Raw genomic sequence first — 16,753 nt, forward strand, 5'->3', positions numbered from 1 at the left:
ACAAAAATTTTAAGTAATAAGTGAAATAATGATGGTGAATGGGTCAAATTTGGAATTTCTGTTTTTGACATGAAATCCAACTTTGATTCAGACCTTCAAGAAGTCATAAAGCATATTATTTGGTTGTTGGTTCTCCCAAGGGCCATCTCCTCTAGAGAAGAGTCAGCAATTAGAAGTGAATTCAACTTCCTTCTCAAGGTTCTTATCCCTGGCAGGATTCTCTGATGCATTGGAATACCTAGAATGGAGACCACTGTCTTGGGGCTTCGAATGCCAAAACTAGCTTCTCAATGAAGCATCTGGGAGAGCATCTGGAAGAGGTTTCTTTCCCATGTACCGCATTATGTACCTTACCCACGTGTAACAGGAACAATTCATCTTACCCTTTGCGCCTTTGTGCTTTAAGACTACATTAAGAGATATAGAAAATAATCGAATAGCTATCCAGGAAAAAGTGAGAATTAATAGTAGCAAAAACTTAGTTTTAATTGCTATCTTGCAGTTTAATTGAATGAATATGTATTCCTTACTGAGTAAATGGAAATAGACTTGGCATTAAACTATTCAGAATTGACTTATTGACTATCATTATCAATGGCATAAGTTAAAACCAGAGATCAATAATCTTTGGTAGACTAAAAATGGCATTTAGGTAATTGTAAGTGATCCATGGGACAGTTAGGGCAGCCTCATTCTCTCTTCCGTCATCTGAAAGCAGTTAGTGCCCAGTTGGGCCCCTGCTCTATATTTATTTGGCAAACCAGTAACAACAATTTCTTGACTACATTACAGGAATTACTTTAATTAAAGTTAGTAAATATTTCCTGGAGTCCCATAATCTGCCAATGTATAATTCTGTTTTCCATATATATATTTCACTCATTAAAATTTCATTATTTCAACTTTAGTATCCTCTAAGAAAAAATATATAGAAATTATTTTTATTTTATGATCATAAAATTAATAATGCAAGCCATAGTTATTTGGAAAATACTAAAAGATGTAAGGAAAAAAAAAACACCCATACTCTCACAAGGAGGAGTTAATGTCCTAAATATATTAATTTATTTCCTCATTGACTTTTCTATGCATATGTTTTAATACAAATAACACCTACATAAAATTTCATAACAAATTTTTAAATTTTAATTTTATTCTTAAAAGATGTATCTATAAAACCTATAATCTTCAGATACTATTTCCATTATTATCATTTAAATTATAATTAGGATGATTATTTTGTGTGATTTTTATTCATGTTTTTCATATATACATTTTAAAGTCTTGTTAGTACACAAAATTATTACTTCTAATAACTACATTATTCCACAATATTGATGTTCAAGTGAAGTTTTGCAAAGATTACCGTGATATAAGGAAATGGAGTTCCTTTCTTCTGAGTACTCTGTGTTTTATAAGAATATCTAGAGGCCAGGATAATAAAAGACTAAGAGAAGTTTTGAGGTACTATTCCCAGAGAGTTTTGGGAAGAGAAAGAATCATCTGTAATATTGTGAGAGTACTGTTAAAATGCAGCATTTTGGTCTATGTTACTCCATTTCCCTTTTAAAAAATTTTTTTAAAGGTAAAGCCTTCCTTCCTGGAGTTTTTATCAAACACTACATACACAAATGGAAAATAAAGGAATGTGACTGAATTCATTTTAATAAATCTTACACAGAACCCCAAAATGCAGAAAATAGTGTTTGGGGGTATTTTTGGTTCTATATCTGCTAACACTCTCAGGTAACCTACTCACTATGATTACCATTACCACCAGCCAGGCTCTGAACTCCCCCATATACTTCTTCCTGACCCAGATTTTCTTGGTAGACATAATTTCTTCCTTTTCTTCAGCTCCTAAACTGATTGTGGATTCCCTTCACAAGATGAAAATTATCTTCTTTAATGGGTGTATGGCTCCAGTCTATGCAGAACATATTTTTGGTGCTATTGAGATCATCCTGCTGATAGTGATGGCCTATGACCACTATGTGGCCATCTGCAAGCCTCTGCACTACATGACCATCATAAGTCACAGGCTGTGTATTCTTCTGCTGGGAGTGTCCTGGACTGTAGGATTTCTCCATGCAACCATTCAGATCCTCTTCACAGTCTGGCTGTCCTTCTGTGGCCCCAGTGTCAAAGATCACTTCATGTGTGACTTGTATCCTCTGTTTAAACTTGTCTGCATGGACACTCATATCCTTGGTCTTTTCATTGCTGCCAACAGTGGCTTCATCTGCCTGTTAAACTTCCTTCTCTTGTTGGTCTCCTATGTGATCATTCTGAGATCCCTAAGAAACTACAGCTTGGAAGCCAAGCACTAAGCCCTTTCCACCTGTGTTGCTCACATCACAGTAGTTGTCTTATTCTTTGTACCCTGTATAGTTGTGTATCTGTATCTAGTGACCACTCTGCCCATTGATAAAACCATTGCCATTTTTTATACTATGGTGGCTCCAATGTTAAATCCCTTGATCTACACCCTCAGAAATGCTGAGTAAAAAATGCTATGAGGAAGCTCTGGAGAAAAAAAGTGACTTTAGATAACGATTAAACAATTATTGAACACCACAGATAGAAATAACAGAGGTAATCTAGTCTAAGACTCTTAATTTATAGATGAAGACATCATAATGAGGGGCTGAATGATGCTTGCAGATAACCACCTAAGCACAGAGGTAAAACTTGGACTGGAATCCAGACTTACCGTCCCACAACTCATACACTTGTTATTACAACTTTCTGTTTCTTAGTCAATAAATATTTATTACTTGGAAATCTAAAATATCTTTAGAAGCTAAGAGGTATGAATCTAGAATAATGGGTTTGTATTAAAATAATCTTATTATGTAACATATATGTTGGCTATTAATGATTATTGAAAAATAACAGGTTTAATGATAATTAACTTCAAATTCTGGCCTCAATACAAATTCTTTCCATTATGAATTTTCTTGTTCATTAAATCTTGGTTGTACAGTAAAAAGATACTATTTATCAAATGCCTATAAGGCTGACATTACATATTTTCCATATTATATATCACTTAGGGTTCAAACAGGATTCAGACCACAAAGTAATTGGAACACAGAAGCTTACATGCAATTGTTAATAATATTGGGGGTTAACAAGAAGGAGTTAATGAGTACTCTGAAGAATGCTCTGGAACTGAGAGATGAAATCCAAGGAAGGAACACACATTTAGAAGATGAAACCCTTCCCCAAGACTGGAATTCCAATTTTTGGAGAAGGTGTATTTGTTAACCATTAGATGGTAGAGTTTACTGGTTTGCCTTGGGCCAGAACTAGTTCATGGTATCTGGACCGAGACTGACAATCTGGGAGCCTTCCACTGGGGTGCTGCTGGGCTGAAACTGGGGAACAAGAAACTATGGCTACACAGGTGGAGAAAGACAAGTACCAAATGATTTCCCTCATTTGTGGAGTATAGCAATGAAGCAAAACTGAAGGAACAAAACAGCAACAGACTCACAGACTCCAAGAAGGGACTAGTAGTTACCAAAGGGAAGGGATGGGGGAGGGCTGGTGGGGAGAGAGGGAGAAGGGGACTGAGGAGTATTATGATTGGCACACATGGTGTGTGTGGGGGATTATGGGGAAGACAGTGTAGCTCAGAGAAGGCAAATAGTGACTCTGTGGCATCTTACTATACTGTTGGGTGGTGATTGCAATGGGGTATGGGGGGACACGGTAACATGGGTGAATGTAGTAACCACATTGTTTTTTTCATGTGAAACCTTCATAAGAGTGCATATCAATAATACCTTAATAAAAAAATTAATAAAGGGGGGGAAGAAACTATGGCTACAGAGCTACCAACTGAAACTCAGTGGAAATTATCCATAGAGATATCAGTGTCGGCAACACTGGATACCTCTCCTGCCCCCCGTTCAACTCCCCCAACCACCAAACAAAACTGCACATGTGCACGCGCATGCGTGCGTGAGCACACACACACATACACTTTTGGAAGCTGTATAGTCAGAGCAAGATGAAAAGAGAAGCGTATCCAAGAAATCATTACTCAGACAAATGTCAATAAGCTTTTCCCCTGTGTTTTCTTCTAGCAGTTTTATTGTTTCAGGTCTTATGTCTAAGTTTTTAATCCATTTTGAGTTGATTGTTATGTATGGTGTAAGATAAGGTTCTAATTTCATTCTTTTGCATGTGAATATCCAGTTTTCCCAATATCATTAAATGAAGAGACCCTCCTTTCCCCATTAGGTAGTTATGGTGCCTTAGACAAATATTAGTTGACTGTGTATGCAAGTGTTTATTTCTGGACTCTCAATTCTGTTCCATTGGCATAAGTGTCTGTTATGCCAGTATCATACTGTTTTGATTACTGTATCTTTGAAACATAATTTAAAATCAGAAAGTAGAAGCCTCTGGGTTTGTTCCTTCTCAGGATTGCTTTGGCTATACAGGATCTTTGGTGGTTCCATAAGTATTTTAGGATTATTTATTCTATTTCTGTGAAAAATGCTATTGGAATTTTGATAGGCATTTCATTGAATCTATAGAAGTTTTGTGTAGCACGAGCATTTTAACAATATTAACTTTCTCAATCCATGAACATGAGATATCTTTCTATTTGTGTCTTTTACTTTTTTTAAGGGCTGAAATGTTTTATTTTTGTTTATTTTTTATTAAGGTATTATTAATATACACTCTTATGAAGGTTTCACATGAAAAAACAATGTTTTTTCACCCATATTATTGTGTCTCCCCCATACCCCATTGCAGTTACTGCCCATCATTTGTGCCTTTTTCAATTTCTTTAATCATGTCTTATAGTGTTCAGTGTTCTTACACTTCCTTGGTTAAATTTTTCCCTAAGTATTTTGTTCTTTTCAATACTATTGTAAATGGGATTGTTTTCTTGATTTCCTTTTCATATAGTTTGGTGTAAAGAAATGCAAATAATTGTGTGTGTTGATTTTGTATCCTGCATCTTTACTGAATTTATTAGTTGTAACAGTTTATTGTATGTAAAGTTTTTGGAGTTTTCTACACATATGATCATGTCATCTGCAAATAGATAACTTTACTACTTTCTTTCTGATTTTGATTCCTTTATTTCCTTTTCTTGTTTGGTTTCTCATGCTAGTACTTAGTACTATGTTGAATGGAGGTGGTGAGAGTGGGCTTCCTTGCCTTGTACTCAATCTTAGAAGAAAAGCAGTCAGTATTCCCCCACTGGTTATCATATTAGCTGTGGGTTTTTCATAAATGGCCTTTTGTACTGAGGAAATTTCCTTCTAAATCCATTTTGTTGAAATTTTTATCATGAAAGAATGTTGAACTTCATCATATGCTTTTTCTATATCTTCTGAGATAGTCATGTCATTTTTACTTTTCGTTCTGTTAAAGCGGCTTTCTATCACACTGATTTGCATACTTAAGCCAAACTCACATCTCAGGGATTAATTCCACATGGTCATAGTGTATAATAAGTGAATTCAGTTTGCTGGAATGTTATTGAGATATATTTCTTTTTCATAATGCATGACCGATAAAATTTCTGAATCCTTGCATCTCTGAAAACATATTTTATTCTCATATTTGAATTCTACATTACATGATATAGAATTATAGGTTACCATTAATTTCCTTTGAAAACATTAAGGGCATTTTTTCCCCATTAATTCCCAATTTCTATGTTTTGTAGAGAAAAACTGATGACAGGCTCATTTTTATATCTTTTATAGTTTATTTTTTAAAATTAATTTGGTATTCTATTGAATTTCCAATAATATGCCAGTGAACATTTTTTCAGTTCTATTTTTGGATCAGATATTTTTGTTTTCTTCCTAAAAATATAAAAATGGCTGAGAATTGGGGGCGGTGCCAAGATGGCAGCATGAGTAGGACAGTGGGAATCTCCTCCCAAAAACATATATATTTTTGAAAATACAACAAATACAACTAATCCTAAAAGAGAGACCAGAAGACACAAGACAACAGCCAGACTACATCCACACCTGCGAGAACCCAGCGCCTGGTGAAAGGGATAAGACACAAGCCGCAGCCTGGCGGGACCCAAGGCCCCTAACCCCAGCTCCCAGTGGGAGGAGAGGAGTCAGAGCGGGGAGGGAGAGGGAGCCCAGGACTTCTAAAATCTCAGCCCCAGCCATCCGCACCAGAGCGCACACACAGTGTATCTGTGGGGTCCTGGATACTAGGGAAACAGGACAGTAAGACTTGTGAGTGGGTCCCAAAGCCGGCACCCTGGGACAAAGAAAAGCAAGTGGTTTTTGAAAGTCTTAAAGGGACAGGGATCCCACAGCTGGATGGAAGCATCCTGGGTCACAGTCCAGCAGCTGGAAATCTCAGGGAACTCTGGGCACACTAACCCACTGGGCAACAGCTCTCAGACTCCTCACAGAGGTAAACAGCCAAACAGCCCCCAGTCCATTACCCCTCCAGGGCCCCGCCATAGCAGAGCAGCTGCCTGAGGCTGGCCACACCCACAGCGAGGGAGCTTCCTCAATACTGGCAGGGCAAGATACAGAGACCTCGTATACATGCAATTGCACAACGCAAGCCACGAGGGGTTGCAGTTGTCCCAGTAAAGAAAGGCCAGGAGCAAGTGGAAAGTCTTGGCTCTCCCAGCTGACAGATAAATCAATAGCTCACCATTGCACCTATCAACATGAAAAGGCAAAAAAATTTGATCCAGACAAGACTAACCCAGACAGCTTTGACATCTTCCACATCTTCCCCTGAGAAGGAACCTGGGGAGATAGATTTAACCAGTCTTCCTGAAAAAGAATAAAAAACAAAAGTCATAACCATGCTGATGGACTTGCAGAGAAATATGCAAGAACTAAGGAGGGAGAATACAGAAATAAAACAATTTCTGGAAGGACTTCAAAACAAAATGGACGAGATGCAAGAGACCATTAATTGACTAGAAAACCGAGAACAGGAACAAAGAGAAGCTGATGCAGAGAGAGATAAAAGGATCTCCAGGAATGAAAGAATTTTAAGAGAAATGTGTGACCAATGGAAATGGAACAATATCCGCATTATAGGGGTACCAGAAGAAGAAGAGAGAGAAAAAGGGATACAAAGGGTCTTTGAAGAAATAATTGCTGAAAACTTCCCCAAACTATGGGAAGAAATGGCCTCCCAAAAACACAGAGGTACACAGAACTCCCATGACAAGGGATCCAAGGAGGACAACACCAAGACACATAATAATTAAAATGGTAAAGATCAAAGACAAGGACAAGGTATTAAAGGCAGCCAGAGAGAAAAAAAAGGTCACCTACAAATGAAAACCCATCAGGCTATCATAAGACTTCTCAACAGAAACCCTACAGGCCAGAAGAGAATGGCATGATATACTTAAGGCAATGACTCAGAAAGGACTCGAACCAGAATACTGTATCCAGCACGAATATCATTTAAATATGAAGGAGGGATTAAACAATTCCCAGACAAGCAAAAGTTGAGTGAATTTGCCTCCCACAAACCACCTCTACAGGGCATCTTACAGGGAGTGCTCTAGATGGGAGCACTCCTGAAAAGAGCACAGAACAAAACACCCAACATATGAAGAAGGGAGGAGGAGGAATAAGAAGGGAGAGAAATAAAGAATCATTGGACGGTGTTTATAATAGCTCAATAAGCGAGTTAAGTTAGGCAGTAAGATACTAAAGAAGCTAACCTTGAACCTTTGGTAACCACAAACTTAAAGCCTGCGGTGGCAATAAGTACATACCTTTCAATAATCACCCTAAATGTAAATGGACTGAATGCACCAATCAAAAGACACAGAGTAATAGAATGAATAAAAAAAGCAAGACCCATCTATACGCTGCTTACAAGATAGTCAGCCCAAACCCAAACACATGCACAGATTTAAAGTCAAGGGATGGAAAAAAGATATTTCATGCAAACAACAGAGAGAAAAAAGCGGGTGTTGCAATACTAGTATCAGACAAAATAGACTTCAAAATAAAGAAAGTAACAAAAGATAAAGAAGGACATTACATAATGGTAAAGGGCTCAGTACAACAAGAGGATATAACCATTATAAATATATATGCACCCAATACAGGAGCACCAACATATGTGAAACAAATACTGACAGAATTAAAGGAGGAAATAGAATGCAATGCATTCATTTTGGGAGACTTTAAGACACCACTCACTCCAAAGGACAGATCCACCAGACAGAAAATAAGTAAGGACACAGAGGCACTGAACAACACACTAGAACAGATGGACCTAATAGACATCTACAGAACTCTACATCCAAAAGCAACAGGATACACATTCTTCTCAAGTGCACATGGAACATTCTCCAGAATAGACACATACTAGGCCACAAAAAGAGCTTCAGTAAATTCCAAAAGATTGAAATCCTACCAACCAACTTTTCAGACCACAAAGGCATAAAACTAGAAATAAATTGTACAAAGAAAGCAAAAAGGGTCACAAACACATGGAGGCTTAACAACATGCTCCTAAATAATCAATGGATCAATGACCAAATCAAAATGGAGATACTGCAATATATGGAAACAAATGAAAACAGCAACACAAAGCCCCAACTACTGTGGGATACAGCAAGAGACGTCTTAAGAGGAAGGTACATAGCAATCCAGGCATATTTAAAGAAGGAAGAACAATCCCAAATGAATAGTCTAATGTCACAATTATCGAAATTGGAAAAAGAAGAACAAATGAGGCCTAAGGTCAGCAGAAGGTGGAACATAATAAAGATCAGAGAAGAAATAAATAAAATTGAGACGAATAAAACAATAGCAAAAATCAATGAAACCAGGAGCTGGTTCTTCGAGAAAATAAACAAAATAAGCCTCTAGCCAGACTTATTAAGAGGAAAAGACAGTCAACACACATCAACAGAATCAGAAATGAGAAAGGAAAAATCACAACGGACCCCACAGAAATACAAAGAATTACTAGAGAGTACTATGAAAACCTATATGCTAACAAGCTGGGAAACCTAGGAGAAATGGACAACTTCCTAGAAAAATACAACCTTCGAAGACTGACCCAGAAAGAAACAGAAAATCTAAACAGACCAATTATAAGCAATGAAATTGAAGCAGTAATAAAAAAAACTACCAAAGAACAAAACCCCCGGGGCCTGATGGATTTACCTCAGAATTTTATCAGACATACAGAGAAGACATAATACCCATTGTCCTTAAAGTTTTCCAAAAAACAGAAGAGGAGGGAATACTCCCAAACTCGTTCTATGAAGCCAACATCACCCTAATACCAAAACCAGGCAAAGACCCCACCAAAAAGGAAAACTGCAGACCAATATCCGTGATGAACATAGATGCAAAAATACTCAAGAAAATATTAGCAAACCGAATTGAAAAATATGTCAAAATGGTCATGCACCATGACCAAGTGGGATTCATCTCAAGGATGCAAGGATGGTACATCATTCGAAAATCCATCAACATCAACCACCACATCAACAAAAAGAAAGACAGAAACCACATGATCATCTCCATAGATGCTGAAAAAGCATTTGACAGAATTCAACATCCATTCATGATAAAAACTCTCAACAAAACGGGTGTAGAGGGCAAGTACCCCAACATAATAAAGGCCATATATGATAAACCCACAGCCAACATCATACTGAACAGCGAGAAGCTGAAAGCTTTTCGTCTGTGATCGGGAACAAGACAGGGATGCCCACTCTCCCCACTGTTATTCAACATAGTACTGGATGTCCTAGCCACGGTAATTAGACAAAACAGAGAAATACAAGGAATCCAGATTGGTAAAGAAGAAGTCAAACTGTCACTATTTGCAGATGACATGATACTGTACATAAAAAACCTTGAAGACTCCACTCCAAAACTACTAGAGCTAATATCGGAATTCAGCAAAGTTGCAGGATACAAAATTAACACACAGAAATCTGTGGCTTTCCTATACACTAACAATAAACTAATAGAAAGAGAAATCAGGAATGCCATTCCATTCACAATAGCATCAAAATGAATAAAATACCTAGGAATAAAACTAAGCAAGGAAGTGAAAGACCTATACCCTGTAAACTATAAGACACTCTTAAGAGAAATTACAGAGGTCACTAACAAATGGAAACTCATCCCATGCTCCTGGCTAGGAAGAATTACTATCGTCAAAATGGCCATGCTGCCCAAAGCAATATACAGATTCGATGCAATCCCTCTCAAACTACCAACAGCATTCTTCAATGAACTGGAACAAATAGTTCAAAAATTCATATGGAAACACCATAGGCCCCGAATAGCTAAAGCAATCCTGAGAAGGAAGAATAAAGTGGGGGTTGGATCTCACTCCCCAACTTCAAGCTCTACTACAAAGCCACAGTAATCAAGACAATTTGGTACTGGCACAAGAACAGAGCCACAGACCAATGGAACAGAATAGAGACTCCAAACATTAACCCAACATATATGGTCAACTAATATTCGATAAAGGGGCCATGGACATACAATGGGGAAATGACAGTCTCTTCAACAGATGGTGCTGGCAAAACTGGACAGCTACATTTAAGAGAATGAAACGGGATCACTGTATAACCCCATACAGAAAAGTTAATTCAAAATGGATCAAAGACTTGAATTTAAGTCATGAAACCATAAAACTCTTAGAAAAAAACATAGGCAAAAATCTCTTAGACAGAAACATGAGTGACCTCTTCTTGAACGTATCTCCCTGGACAAAGGAAACAAATGCAAAAATGAACAAATGGGACTATATCAAGCTGAAAAGCGTCTGTACAGCAAAGGACACCATCAGTAGAACAAAAAGGTATCCTACAGTATGGGAGAATATATTCGTAAATGACAGATCTGATAAAGGGTTGACATCCAAAATATATAAAGAGCTCACACACCTCAACAAACAAAAAGCAAGTAATCCAATTAAAAAAATGGCCACAGGAGCTGAATAGACAGTTCTCTAAAGAAGAAATTCAGATGGCCAACAGACACATGAAAAGATGCTCCACATCGCTTGTCATCAGTGAAATGCAAATTAAAACCACAATGAGATATCATCTCACACCAGTAAGGATGGCTACCATCCAAAAGACAAACAACAACAAATGTTGGCGAGGTTGTGGAGAAAGGGGAACCTTCCTACACTGCTGGTGGGAATGTAAATTAGTTCAACCATTGGGGAAAGCAGTATGGAGGTTCCTCAAAAAGCTCAAAATAGAAATACCATTTGACCCAGGAATTCCACTTCTAGGAATTTACCCCAAGAATGCAGCACTCCAGTTTGAAAAAGACATATGCACCCCTATGTTTGTCACTGCACTATTTACAATAGCCAAGATATGGAAGCAACCTAAATGTCCATCAGTAGATGAATGGATAAACAAGATGTGGTACATATACACAATGGAATATTACTCAGCCATAAGAATAAACAAATCCTACCATTCGCAACAACATGGATGGAGCTAGAGGGTATTATGCTCATTGAAATAAGCCCGGTGGAGAAAGACAGGTACCAAATAATTTCACTCATATGTGGAGTATAAGAACAAAATAAAACTGAAGGAAAAAAACATCAGCAGAAGCACAGAACCCAAGAATGGACTAACAGTTACCAACGCGAAAGGGACTGGGGAGGACGGGTGGGAAGGGAGGGATAAGGGTGGGAAAAAAAGAAAGGGGCATTATGATTAACATGTATAGTGTGGGGGGTGGGGGCACGGTGAGGGCCGTGCAACACAGAGAAGACAGGTAGTGATTTTACAGCATCTTACTATGTTGATGGACAGTGACTGTGAGTGGGGATGTGGGGGGAACTTGGTGAAGGGGGGAGCCTAGTGAACATAATGTCCTTCATGTAACTGTAGATGAATGATACCAAAATAAAAATTTTTTTAAATGGCTGTGAATCTTTTGAGGGTCACCCATAGTTGACAAAATCATACTCTCTGTGGATGATGTTTAATACTTTTACAGCTTTAATTGCCATCTATATGCTCAAGGTTTCTACATTTCTCTCAGGTATATCTTTCTGAGGATCAGAAATACATATTCAGTAGTGAATCACTACTGAAATGTCATTCAACACACAAAAAATTCATTTTCTCTCTGTTCCACCCATCCAGTAATCTCAGTTAGAAACTGTCATCCATGACTCCTCTCTTTAAATTTCATCTTATATCAAGTTCTTTTATTTATAATTCCTAAGTATTTTTTGAGCCTTTTTTTAATCTCTCTATGGTAATTCATGGTCTCTAGATGCAGACTCTGAGATGAGTAATTTTATAAACATGATTTTTGGAGAAGAGGCTGAGGGAAGCTGACCATAGTAGGGGGAAAAAATGATGTGGTCTCAGTTGGAGTATAGCTTCAGCCTGGATCTGCAGAAGCTCTGGAGGGCACATTGTGCCACAGAACTGGTTCTACCTTAAGGAAAATGGACTAACCTTTCAAAATCTCCACTCTAGTCATTCATTGGCCACTGGTTGGTCTTGAGATTGGGTGGCTGTGAGCTGTTCGTAGTCCATACACCAGCAGGGGACATGGATGCACTGATTCGGTGAAGGGGATTGGAGCTGGACACAGTAGTATCTACCAACTCTGCACCCTCATGGCACAGCCAGAGTTCAGGCCTTCATCCTTTGACACCCAAGTCATTACAGTAACCTTTTAACTGCTCTCCTGCTGCCAATCTTGTCCCCTTCAGTCCATGTCCCAAACTGTTGCTGGACTTATCATCTAAAACTCAAATTAAACTGTACTACTCTTTAGCTTAAAAGACTTGCCAATGTTTTCCCCAGGGTACTTAGCATTGAGCCTTAACTTGATTATGAGACCCTTCTTGATCTTCTCTTTTCCTGTCTCCCCATCTTCATGTTTTGCACTTACCCTTTAACAAGTTTGTTTGTAGATTTAGCCATCCATTTTTTTAAAGGAATATAAAGTTATTTATTGACTACGGTTTACCAGTTATTTACAATAAAGTAAACAATTGGGTAACATTCTGATCACGACAAAGTTATTGTTTTTCCTGGCTTCTGCTGAACCAGTAACCTGAATACTGAGACTGACCTACATATAAGGAATGAATTGGGGTAAAGAAAAACATGCAGGTCAAGAGTTACAAAAGCTTGTTTACTCATTTATTCTGGTAGGTCCTAAATTGCCTACATCTCTTAACCAACTGATTAGGTTTCCAAGAATGGAGTCTCAGACATTCCATGAGTCATGATCAATATAGCGTAGGGATTTCAACTTCTTGAAAGGGATTGGTTCACTATAAAGAACCTTTAAATGTCCATTTAGCTGTCTTGCTTGTCTAATTAAAACACACCAGGATGTTTTTTCATTTGGATGGGGAGGTTGTTGGTAGCGATTAACATTTTCCTATATGGGACTCTCTAAATAAGTTTGGGATTTGCATGTCTGTAAATATGGATTCTTATAAGGTTGCTTTTAAATTGTCCACTTAATTATAAAATTATCTATTTAATCTGAAAGGCTATGGCTTCAGGAAATCTTTCAACTTAACCTGAAGTGATTTATTTTTAGGTTACTCAAAATCATAGCATCCCATAAACATGGGCTTATCCATGGTTGTGAAATGCTTTTTGCTTTGGTTAATGTTTTTTAAAAAGAAAATTAAAAAATCATTTATATGTATATTTTGTGTACACACACAAAAAAAACCCAAATAAATAAAAACTCAAAAAGGTCCTTAGGCATGAATGAAACACAAGTTCTCATTACCTAGCATTTAGAAAAACTGTTATCTAATGCAGAAAAAATAATATACCATGATATTAAAATGTACTTTTCTGATAAAGGAAGTAACTACATAAAGCTTTTATTTGTTCAAAATAACTAGTGCTATACAAAAAAAAAATAACAAATCTCCCCTACCCCACAAAACTCAACAACTCCCCCAATACCACTTTAAAACGAACATATCAAACTTGATTTTCAAGAGAATGTAGATATTTCTCCACATTAGTAAGTCAAAAAAACAATACTTGGGTTTTATATATATGTATAAATATATATAAAAAGCAATGCAAACACAATTACTGAGCTTCATCTTCTGGACACGAATGCCAAGTTAGTTTCTCTTCATAAAAAGAAATTACAATTTGAGGACACTTTATATTTGCCTCCTTTACGAGCACCAAGTCTGCCTCATCTGAATCTTTCCATTTCATAAGAAACGTTAATTCTCCACTGCTGTCTGTGGCACCAATTATTTGTTCAGGATCAAGACCTCTGGCAAAGCCTCTTGGTTTATCACAGCATCTCTTTTCTTCTTTGATTTGCTATCATCAGATTCACTGTCAGATGAATATTTTCTTTTTGTACCATCTTTTTCTTTACCAGCTTTTTGAAAATTAAGAAATGCTTCAATTAACTATGGACAATCTAAATTTTCTTCAGGTTCCCAAGTATTGTCAGCATCTGTAAATCCCTTCCACTTCAGGAAATACTCCATCTTACCATTCACTACACGTCAGTCTAGTACTTTTTCCACCACAAATTCTTCAGGATCTGCCTCTTCAACTTTTTACTCTTTCATTCTGTTTTTCCCCATTTTTTGCAATGTACTTTTATTGGAGGCCATTTTTTATTACAGACTCAAAGAGCTATTATTACTCACCGCCTCCGAGCTGCTCCAGGTCCCTGCTGTGCGGCATCTCCTGCCAGGCGCGCCTCAACCTTGAGCCACTTCAGAGGTGGAGGAGGCTGGGGAGCTGTGCGCCAGGCAGCAGCCGAGGAAGGAGGAGTGAAGCCATACATTATTTTTAAAATTTTGTATTAAGGTTTTATAAAATAAATAAGCCATACATATTTATTAAATTTTTTATTTATGATTGATATACACTCTTACGAAGGTTTCACATGAAAACACAATGTGGTAACTACATTTACCCATGTTATCAAGCACCGCCCATACCCCGATGAAGTCACTGTCCATCAGTGCAGCAAGATGCCACAGATCCTCTATGTGCCTTCTCTGTGCTACACTGTTCTCCCTGTGATCCCCCACACCATGTGTACTGAACATAATACCCCTTCTCCCTCCCTCCCCACCCACCCTGCCACATCCCTCCCCTTTGGTAACCACTAGTTCATTGTGGAGTCTCTAAGTCTGCTGTTATTTTGTTCCTTCAGTTTTGCTTCATTGTTATATTCCATAAATGAGGGAAATCATTTGGCATTTGTCTTTCTCCGCCTGGCTTAATTCACTGAGCATAATGTCCTCCAGCTCCATCCATGTTGTTGCAAATGGTAGGATTTGTTTCTTTCATATGGCCAAATAGTATTCCATTGTCTATAGGTACCACCTCTTCTTTATCCATTCATCCACTGATAGACACTTAGGTTGCTTCCCTATCTTGGGTATTGTGAAAGTGCTGCAGTAAACATAGGGTAACATATATCTTTTTGAATCTGAGAACTTGTATTCTTTGGGTAAATTCCAAGGAGTGGAATTCCTGGGTCAAATGGTATTTCTTTACCTTTGTTCTTTAATACGTAAGCTTTATTCTTCCTTCTCAGAATTGCTTTGGCTACTCGAGATCTTTTTTGGTTCCATATGAATTTTAGAATGATTTTCTCTAGTTGGTTAAAGATTGCTGTTGGTATTTTGATAGGAATTGCATTGAATCTATAGATTGCTTTAGGCAGGATGGCCATTTTGACAATATTCATTCTTCCTAGTCAAGAGCATGGGATGAGTTTCCATTTATTGGTATCATCTTTAATTTCTCTTTAGAGTGCCTTGTAGTTTTCAGGGTATAGGTCTTTCACTTCCTTGGTTAGGTTTATTCCTAGGTATTTTATTCTCTTTGATGCAATTGTGAATGGAATTGTTTTCCTGATTTCTCTTTCTGCTAGTTCATTGTTAGTGTATAGAAATGCCACAGATTTCTGTGTATTAATTTTGTATCCTGCAACTTTGCTGAATTCAGATATTAGATCTAGTAGTTTTGGAATGGATTCTTTAGGGTTTTTTTAATGTACAATATCATGTCATCTGCAAACAGGGACAGTTTAACTTCTTCCTTGCCAATATGGATGCCTTTTATTTCTTTGTGTTGTCTGGTAGCCATGGCTAGGACCTCCAGTACTATGTTGAATAGAAGTGGGGAAAGTGGGTGTCTTTGTCTTGTTCCCGATCTTAAAGGAAAAGCTTTCAGCTTCTTGCTGTTAAGTATGATGTTGGCTGTGGGTTTGACATATATGGCCTTTATTATGTTGAGTTTGTTGAGAGTTTTTATCATGAATGGATGTTGAATTTTGTCAAATGATTTTTCAGCATCTATGGAGATGATGATGTGGTTTTTGTCCTTATTTTTATTGATGTGGTGGATGATGTTGATGGGTTTTCAAATGTTGTACCATCCTTGCACCCCTGGAATAAATCCTACTTGATCATGATGGATGATCTTTTTGATGTATTTTTTAATTTGGTTCGCTAATATTTTGTTGAGTATGTGTGAGTATTTTTGCATCAATATTCATCAAGGATATTGATCTGTAATTTTCTTTTTTTGTGGTGTCTTTGCCTGGTTTTGGTACTAGAGTGATGCTGGCCTCATAGAATGAATTTGGAAGTATTCCCTCTTCTTCTACTCTCTGGAAAACTTTAAGGAGGATGGGTATTAGGTCTTCACTAAATCTTTGATAAAATTCAGAGGTGAAGCCATCTCGTTCAGGAGTTTGTTCTTAGGTTAGTTTTTGAT

At 37.5% G+C, this 16,753-nt stretch overlaps 1 protein-coding gene and 1 pseudogene across 1 annotated transcript; one reads left to right on the top strand and one right to left on the bottom strand.

Annotated features, from left to right (window-relative positions):
* Positions 1–641: 641 nt before the first annotated feature.
* On the top strand, positions 642–2,560 carry LOC118927993 (olfactory receptor 4C12-like). Its single transcript, XM_057508219.1, is given in 4 exon segments — positions 642–652; positions 1,645–1,714; positions 1,716–2,502; positions 2,505–2,560. Coding segments are annotated over 4 exon segments (924 nt in total).
* Positions 2,561–13,485: 10,925 nt separating this feature from the next.
* LOC118927991 (chromobox protein homolog 3-like) lies at positions 13,486–14,628 on the bottom strand (annotated as a pseudogene).
* Between the last annotated feature and the right edge of the window lie 2,125 nt (positions 14,629–16,753).

The sequence above is a fragment of the Manis pentadactyla genome, chromosome 9 (assembly GCF_030020395.1).
Source record: "Manis pentadactyla isolate mManPen7 chromosome 9, mManPen7.hap1, whole genome shotgun sequence".
NCBI lineage: Eukaryota > Metazoa > Chordata > Mammalia > Pholidota > Manidae > Manis > Manis pentadactyla.